General features: G+C 38.5%; 1 protein-coding gene across 5 annotated transcripts in view; it reads left to right on the top strand.

The window, feature by feature from the left end:
• Positions 1–523: 523 nt before the first annotated feature.
• LOC122062869 (E3 ubiquitin-protein ligase UPL6-like) overlaps positions 524–9,143 on the top strand; it is a 45,325-nt gene continuing 36,705 nt past the window's right edge. The window contains exons 1-5 of one of the 5 annotated variants that reach the window (XM_042626540.1): positions 524–1,047; positions 1,815–1,912; positions 2,307–2,434; positions 3,234–3,348; positions 7,110–7,290. In XM_042626540.1, coding sequence (XP_042482474.1) covers positions 889–1,047; positions 1,815–1,912; positions 2,307–2,434; positions 3,234–3,348; positions 7,110–7,290 — 681 coding nt within the window. In that variant the 5' untranslated portion in view covers positions 524–888. Of the gene's footprint in view, positions 1,048–1,814; positions 1,913–2,306; positions 2,435–3,233; positions 3,349–7,109; positions 7,291–9,143 lie in introns of those variants that run through there. The other 4 variants (XM_042626538.1, XM_042626537.1, XM_042626541.1 and 1 more) reach the window with 4 other exon arrangements.

Genomic DNA, 9,143 nt, shown 5'->3' with positions numbered 1-9,143 from the left:
TGATAGTAGGTTGAATGTTTTTGCATCTTCAAAGGTTGTGATTTAAGAGTGTTAAATCAACAATTAAAATTAAAATATAGCATTTCTAACTTTTTAATGATAAAGTACTGTAACATTTCAAGAACACTAGGATAACCTAATGGTGACAACTTTGGCTTGAAGAGTTGGGATCCAGATGAGGTGATTGTGGAATCAAATCCTATCGTATATATAATGTGTGTATAAAGAGTAGACAACCTTTGACCCTAATAATGCCCGATAGGTTGGAGCCCTGGCCCGCCCTTAAGGCCAGGATATCACAGCCCAAGGCGCAAGCGCTGTTCGATCGACGTGCCTTATTTATTTCCGGTGCCATGAATCATGCCCGGTCCTGGTTCCATAACCCCTATTGCTGTCCGAGGTGTACGCGACAAGTACACACACAGAGAGATCCAAGTGATCAGTAATGCTGATGATGTGGTAATTAGTAAATACCACAAATAACCACATCTATTGGTGGAAATTAACGGCTTTCACTTCTCCCTCTCTGTTAACACATACCTCGTGGAAGGTGGAACTGGAAAGAGCGAAGGAGCTCGCCGACTCCCGAGTCGTCAAAGCTTTTCTTTTTTATGCTCTGCGATCATCGGCATCTCACTGCCACCGATTCTCATTTACATCCCAAATTCGCCATTAGAACACACGATTCTACAGTTTATGTGATCAGTTTTCTTGTATAGAAACTCTGTCTAGCGAAAAGAAACTGAAAGCCTTTCGAGTTTCGATACTAGGGCAAGCTCTTCTTTTGCTGCTCGAAAAGCTCTTGTTTAGTTCCGAAAACGAGAGTTTGATCGTTTAGCTTCGTTAATTTGGGAATTACCTTTTGAATAATTCTTTCGCCCGTGTATAATGTTCTTCTCCGGAGATTCATCGTCCCGGAAGAGGGTAGATTTAGGCGGAAGGAGTTCGAAGGAAAGAGATAGACAGAGGATTTTGGAGCAGGCACGGCTTGAGAGGAAGCACCGTTTAAATTTACGGCAGCAGAATTCTGCTGCTCTTAAGATTCAGGTTCGTTTGATAATAATCCCTTGGTGTCGTCTTTCCTATGAACTTTTTTTTTCTCCAGTTTATATTCAGTATCTGCTATTTAGGAACCAAACAGGATTCAGTTAAATTTTAATTCAGTTTATGAAGAGGCCAACTGTGTGACCGAGTTATTTCATTAGGCCTTTTCTTTAAACTTCGCTTGTTGTTTTATGCTTGGTGATCAACATTGTTGCATTTTGTATGCTTAACTTGCAATAATCCGGGACTGGCCCATGCTTTCTGCTCCACTGTTGGAAAAATTCTCTAAAATTGACAACTGGGATTAGAAATATATCAAGAATATAGCTAGTGGCCAGTAAAAGGATTGTTTTCTTTATCTGATCTTGTGTATGTACAAGTAATAAAGATGAATCCATATGCTCGTATTTGTAGTTCATTTAATTATTTATAACATCTGATTTGTTTGGTATATGCTTTCCTTCCCTGTCATGTGGCCCAAAGGTCATATGTAATGCTCAATCATTTTTATTTGCTACTTCTGGTTTTGTTTTAATTGAGATGGTGAAACCAATACTTGCAGCCCTCAAAGATCAGTTCTTTGAGGGTTATCACTGTTGAATATTTTAGTGGCAGCGCTTAAGTACAGTACTCCCTCTTTTAAAGGAGTCTCCATTTTTAGTCTCACTTTTGGTTCTTGTGTGGTTGAGTAGTGAATCTTTCAATGTCTGGGTGTCTCTTTTCCTTTTGAAGTGGTGCCAAGTATGGAACTTGACTATTGTTAGTTGCAGAAATTCTTCAGAGGGAGGAAGGCTGTGGAAGCTGAGCGTTCTAAAAAGCGAGAGCAGTTCTGCCTAACTTTTGGGAAGCACTGCCAAAAGGTAGACAGGTAGGATTTTCCCCTAGGTCTTCATTTTTACTTTAACAAGCACTGCTGGTAGTCAACTTTGTGCTCTTTTTGTCTTTTTTCTTTTTTGGGTGGTGTTTTGGTGTGGGTGGGGGGGGGGGTGGGAGCATGTTTGTAGTCTGATGCTGCTTCTTGAGTCTTGAACCATGGAGAACACTGGTTTAGTCCTGGGTTTTTGTTACAGATGGCCATAAAATTTACCAACTCAACAGTCTGCCTATCTTTGTGTATACATTTTTTACTGTGTGATATTCAATTAGTAATCTGCTGGAAGAAAGAATGCTCAGATCCTTTTTCCAACTTGTTACAAATTTATATCTGCTGTTTGCTCAGACAATTGATTTATTTATTTTTTACCTTGTTTCTGTCCATTCAGGAATTGTTTCAATTCTGATTCAGGGTTCCTTCGGCAGTTGCTCTTTTTCTTCAAATCACATAACAGTGGAGATTTTGTGGCCCTTGTGGAGACGTGCCGATTGCTCCATCTATTTGTTCGAGCCAATGGTCAGTTTTCGTACTATTTTGTTAAATGATTCCTTGTTGAATGTTTTTGTTTTAAGAATTCTAGTTGTTTTTTATTTTTTATTTTTTATTTATGCCCTTCCTCAATCATGGTTGTTTTCTGTTTCTCATTCTCCCTGAATTCTTCCAAACCCGCCTTTTATGTCCTATTTACTAGATTCCAATGCTGCCTAAACATGATAGATCACGAGCAATAATTTTATTGTTGTGTTATGCTCTCTCTCTGATAACTCCTAGTATGAAATGTGAAGCAGAACAGAGTTGGCATTAAGTCCCCATTTCTTTGCCTTGGACAGATTATGTAACTAGTCGTTGAAACACCCCTTGGCATGGCATGCGCCTGAGAAACCTTTTTAATTAAATTTTATGGTGTCTTTTGGGCTATTAGTGACCTTCTGGAATGGGATGCATTATCTAGTATTAGCTGTCGCAAGATCATATTGGGTTGTTCAGGTCCAATTGCATTTGCAAACTGAATTCCTGCTCAGACTCCAGCTCTTCTGTCTGCTTGTTTTCTGCGTGATCTTATGCTTGGAGTGTTTGATGATCGGGGTTGACAGCTTCTTGTTATTGGTTGGTACCATTGGTTCACCATCCATGTCATGACTTGAGTGGGATGTGGAGATTATTCCATTTCATTAGAGAGAGAGATAATCACAGACTCATAGTTAAAGATGTTGTCCTATTGATCTTTTTAATCGATGCTTTTGTTTGTATGCAGTTGCGGATGGTAGCCTTGGAACCTTGTTTCTTAGTATTGACAAAAAATTTATCTGTGCAGCAGGGGATGTTGTGGACCTCTTTGCAGGCATGGACTATAAATCAAAGCATGCCATTGTGGAGAACAGAGTGAAGCGACTTGCATTTGCTTGTCTTCAGGCTGTTCATCATAATAGGTTGGCGGTGCACCTTATGGTCATTTGTATCGGCATTCTGGCCTGTGTTTGCTATTTCTTTCATTAGGATCTTCGTCTTGCAGTTTTATAGGGGGAACTCCCTCCATCCCACCATGATTGTCCTTTTCCATTATCATCTGTCTTAATTTGTTTGTTCATCAAATCAAGTAATGAATTTTTAACAAGTTTACCATGTTTACCCTTTTTATTTGTTACAACATTCCAAATTTGGAAAATGGGGAAGTAGGTCTGGAATAGTCTCTCTATTTCTAATAGAAAATGATCTAAAGAGCAAGAGACGAAAAAGAATGAGTCAAATTATATATATTATAACAATAAAAACACTTTTTAGAATAAAGAACTAGCATTGGTGCCTTTGGTGGTACCTCGCATCCTTGGTACCGGGCGAAACCCTACTGAGATGTTAGCCGTAAGTCTCTATTCTTGCTTCAACTTGGCAGGGCTCTATACCAAAACTCTCTATCTCAAGGGCTAGGTAGAAAACCCATATTTAGATGGCTAGGGCCACTTTGGTGCTCAAAGTATTGGGGACGGTACATCACATTTGAGTGTCCAGCCAAATCAATGAGTTGTCGTAACCCTCAAAAATGTTGTTTGTCAAAACTTGAGAAATGACCCAGAATGATTTTAATGGTGCTGTGTTGGGAAGATTACGCTACACATAATGTGCACCAGTGAGTGTGTGCTTCAGTATTGGGTCAGGGCAATTAGGAGAGGTGGCAAACCATTTTTCATTGTTTGTGTCAAAATTGAAAGAGTCACTATCGTTTAGGGTCCAGATTGAAAAAGGGTCATTGTTGTTTTAAGTTTAAATTGGACCTTTTATAAGTCATGGGAACCACATAGGATTGAAGAGGATAAAAGCTGTGGAGGGAAGGTCTTCTTAGGTTAATAGGTCTTGAACTTGTTACTTGTACTCTCTTTTATTTTCAAGTGGTAGTGTTATTTTTGTTGTCTTGGCCCTCTTGGGTTTAATTTTTTCACTTGGTCTAGTTAATTTTAGTCTTATTTAGTGTTAGTTTTGGATTGTTAATTATTCCCAAACTTGGTTTGGCTTGTCACCATTGATACAAGTCTTGGACCAGGCCGGGTGGTTGAATTGGTAGGCTTGTCACCAGGTCACAATTAGAGCCAGTCAGCCTTTGGCTCACTAGTGTTGGAATTCCTGTCCTGGCCCGTTTGACCGGGCCAGGTTTATGTCTACCAGACTGATCAATACTTGAACCATTTGATTTGGGTCTGATAAGGCATTATGTATGCATATTTTAATGTAAACAATTACTTCTGACATTAATGAGAGTTGAACTGAAGACCTCTTAGTGAGATGGACGGCCACACACTTGACACTCCTCAATAACTTATTTTTACATATGCATTTGTTGTAAATTGTATTCGAAAAACAAGAAATCTGGGCTTGACTGAGTTGTCCCATGGTTTAACTGGTTGTCTTGGGACCTCTACAATACAAACGGATTGAATTTCAGTTGTCCGAACTATGGTTGCCATTTATGAATGTAATTATGCATGTTGCCCTTGTTGGGGTGTCAAAACTTGTTTGTTTATCATGCTTGTGGTGTCCTTTGAAAGCTTATTTGCTTTTTGAACAATACCAACGTCTGTGATTCTCTGTTGATTTGGGACAGTTATGGCAAAATACTGGTCAGTTTTTTGTTTGTGATGAGATTTATTCCTTCTTTTTTCTTGGAGGGGGGGGGGGTTGTACATAATTACTTAGTATTCCGGAGTCCAAGTCAAAATGCATTGGGATCTTAATTTTTTTTTTTAAATAGAAAAAATCAAAGAGTCTTACTGAGCAAGTAATGGGTTGAGGGGTGTCCCCTCCCTAATAAATGTGTAAAACTCTTGTTTTGAGAAAAAAAAAATGACAGTAATTTATGAGCTGAGAGAATACTGTTCTCTGGTGAATTTCTCAATTTTAAAGGTGGATTGTCTCTACCATTGCATGTTCTGGATTCCTCGAGCCTTGTTGTGGATTCAAAGAGCTCCATAGTTGGATTCATGTGGAAATTTATCTTTTCAGTTCTTTTCCCTCTATCGTTTAATTTTCAATTTTCATTGTTGTTGTTTTTGTTCTTCTGTTGTGATCTGGATTTCTTTGCCCTATTGTTTTCTCATTTGCAACAACAACAACAACAAACTCAGTCTTATCCCAATTGAATGGGGTCGGCTACATGGATCCAAGGTGTAAAAAAAAAAAAAAAAAATAAATAAAAGGACATCTCGCTCACAAATCGGCAACCGTATTCATAGCTCTCCAAGTAGCTCTGTTCGATACCATACTTGGGTGAAGACTTAACTTTTGCAAGTCTCTTCTTACTAACTCATCAATGATCATTTTTGGTCTGCCCTTAGCCATTTTCGCTCCATCCATCTGCATCTAGTCACTCTTCTGTACTAGGGCATCCAAATGCCTCCTTTGAACATGCCCAAACCATCATAACCACCATTCTCTGAGCTTATCTTGAATTGGGGCAATTCCTAAATCGGTTATAACTTGGTCATTTCTTATTCTATTCTTTAGGGTTTTGCCGCACATCCATCTCAACATCCTCATCTCTGCCACATTTAACTTATCTACGTTACGCTTCTTGATTGCCAACATTCTGCACCATACATTATAGCTGGTCTAATGACAATCCTGTTGAATTTTCTCTTAAGCTTTAGAGGAATCCGTCGATCACATAACACTCCAGATGCCCGTTTCCATTTCATTTGTGGGAAACATCATCATCAATCTCACCTTCCTTGTTTAAGGTTGAGCTCATATATCTGAAGCACTCACTTTGCGGGATCTCTCTCCCCTCAATTTTCACTCCCTCGCTATCGATCCTTAGTCGACTAAAGTTACACATCATATATTCCGTTTTCGTTCTACTTATCTTAAGACCTCTTGATTCCAAGGTGTATTTCCATAGTTCTAACTTATTGTTAATTTCTGCCACAGTTTTACCGACCAGAATAATATTATCTGCAAAAAGCATACACCACAGGATCTCATTTTGAATATTCTTGGCTAAATCATCCATGATCAGAGTAAATAGGTAGGGGCTTAATGTGGATCCTTGATGTAGCCCGATAGTAATAGGGAACTGAGCACCTTGGCCTCTCACTGATCTCACACTAATCACCACATCACCATATATATCTTTAATTATATCCACGTATTTACTTGACACCCCAGTTCTTCTCTAAAACCTACCAGATTAAATCTCTGGGGACCCTGTCATAGGCTTTTTCTAGGTCGACAAAGACCATACACAGATCTCTCTTGTAGGTTCTGGATTTTTCCATAAGCCTTCTAAGAAGGTAAATTGCTTCTGTAGTAGATCTCCCAGGCATTGTTTTCTCATTTGGGCTTTTGAAAATCTATATCCTATTTGTGCAATCCACAAATGTGTCGCATCTTCCATACTTAATCCATTAATTCAAAAGAATCAAAACCATAGTTGTTACATCGTCTAGGCAACCCAAGGCGTTGGAGGGGGCCAGGACGCTAGCTGACACCAACAAGGCGACCAAGGTGCCTAGACGCCTAGGCGCCGCCTTCACAACTATGTTCAAAACCTTAAATCTTTCGCACCACTAGGGTGTGAATGTGCTTTGCTGTATTTATAGATTAAAACTGTTTCATACATCTGCTATCTCTACTCATTACATTACGTTCCAAAAGTCTCTTGTTTAAATTACACTTTTTTGTTTTGTTTTGTTTTGGGGCATAGGAATCAGCTTAAGGATCAACTTTTGATGTCATCTGAGTGCACCAGTGTACCGGCAGTCATCTTGCTTGAGGCATTGGTTTTCTTGATAGATCCCAAACTTCCATGGGTCTGCAAAGTAGTTGGTTATATGTTACAAAAAAATACATTTGCATTATTGAGAGATATTGTTGTCACTGCAAAGGTATGCATTTTTTCCCTAATAAATCTATTTTGTAGTTTTCGTTCGTTATATGTGATATCCATCTTATTGAGATCCAAGTTGCAGGCCTGATTATGGTAAGGCATTTTCATCCTTTTCCATTTGTTTGGAAGCATATTATCAACAGAATATGAATCAAATCAGTAGATAAGGACTAATTCTAGTAGCAATATGATAGGGAGTATAATGGTAATTTCAACAGAATATGAATCAAATCTGAGAAATTATCTAGCCATTAGATTCTGACCAGGAACTAGCAATCTCAGCAGAAACTGATTTCTAAAACCCAGATTCAGTACTGATGTTGAGAACAGCTAAGAGATAAGGGTAAAACAGTAATTTTAATGATGAACACAATGATCAGAATTAGGGTTGATTCTGAACATGTGCACAATATCAGTAGAGAAATTACGGTACTGAACCTCAGGATCGATTCAGATTATTAGAGCATACACAGTAGCTGATATGAACACGTGCAGATTAGGAAATCAGAAATAAATCAAGATTGAAAGGTCAGAATCTGCCCAAATTGAAATCGAGTTCTATTTTAGATGGATAGAACATTCAGTCAAACTTTGGAATGATAATGATCTAATGGTTGGATTGCTTAACCCAAAAAACATGTAGCATATGATCTTCTAAAAGCAAATGTTCTAGTTGCAGGAGTTTCCAGATTAGAACTTACTTGTTTATGACAATTAGAATTAGAGGTTTTAGAATTCCAGTAATATATCAGCCTGCTTCAGATGAGAACAACCGAAAATAACACCCGAGCTTCACATTGCAGGGTGGTTCGATTGGATCAAACACCAATCTCCTTGATCAAACACAAGGGGTTTCTTGATCAAACACAAGAATCTTCAAACATGAAGAGGCAAGCAAAAGTTGCAATTTCTTTACTAAATTGGTGTACAATGCTGGCCTCCCTTACAAACTTATACAGAAGACTCAAACATAGACTCAAACACTGAAAAGGAAAGGCCCAACTCAATCCTTAACTAAAAAGGACGTGTAAACTGACTAAGAAACTAAAATAAGGAAGGAAACTAACTCAAAACATAGTCTAACTTTTAAGTCCTAACATGTTTATGAATAAGCTTGATGTGGACTCATGATAATGAAATAAATAATTAAAGACAAGTTAAATTGAACCACATAGAAATGGTTCAATTTAACTAACCAAAACAACTTAAAAATAAACTATTTATAAGAAACAAAGCCCTAATAAAAGCACCCCGTATGCTTCCTTAATATCCATTGTTTAGGCTCATTAAAGTGGCATATTACATTGAAAACCCCATGGACCAAAGGCCCAACATGTATAGAACCCAGGCCTAGACTTATTCCTAATAATACACACCCATTTTGGTGATGAATCTGCATCACTTCCGTAGTCAAAGAAACAAAACTTGCAACCAGTGAGAAGCCAGTAAAACACCCCACATACTAGGTTGTCTCTTCCAGAGACTTAGGACATAAAACAAGGACCCTTGGGTGCCTCAAACCGTACAGGTTTCACGTCCAAAGAATTCTTCCGTAGTTGAAGGCTTACCTTTGATATTTTTACTTAGTCAACCTGCTCTGTACACCCATGAACAGACTTGGTTCTGCCTGTGAAGCTTCAAATGGTCCCATAGATCTCCTTCTACCCTTCCATGGTTTTGGGGTGTTGTTCCCTACATGCTTTGGGCTGTTGGAGTCCAGCCTCTTTGCATGGATCAAAATCTCACCGAGATCTCAAAAATTTTGGGGTTTTTTTTTTTTTACCGAGTCGAGATGTGCTATGAATTACAAAATGGTAATCATCTCAGTCGAAATTTTGGTATCTCGGCTGA

This window comes from Macadamia integrifolia, unplaced genomic scaffold, assembly GCF_013358625.1.
Source record: "Macadamia integrifolia cultivar HAES 741 unplaced genomic scaffold, SCU_Mint_v3 scaffold1131, whole genome shotgun sequence".
Classification (NCBI taxonomy): domain Eukaryota; kingdom Viridiplantae; phylum Streptophyta; class Magnoliopsida; order Proteales; family Proteaceae; genus Macadamia; species Macadamia integrifolia.
Note: the sequence above shows the minus strand (reverse complement) of the source record. Positions and strands in the feature narration are given on the sequence as shown.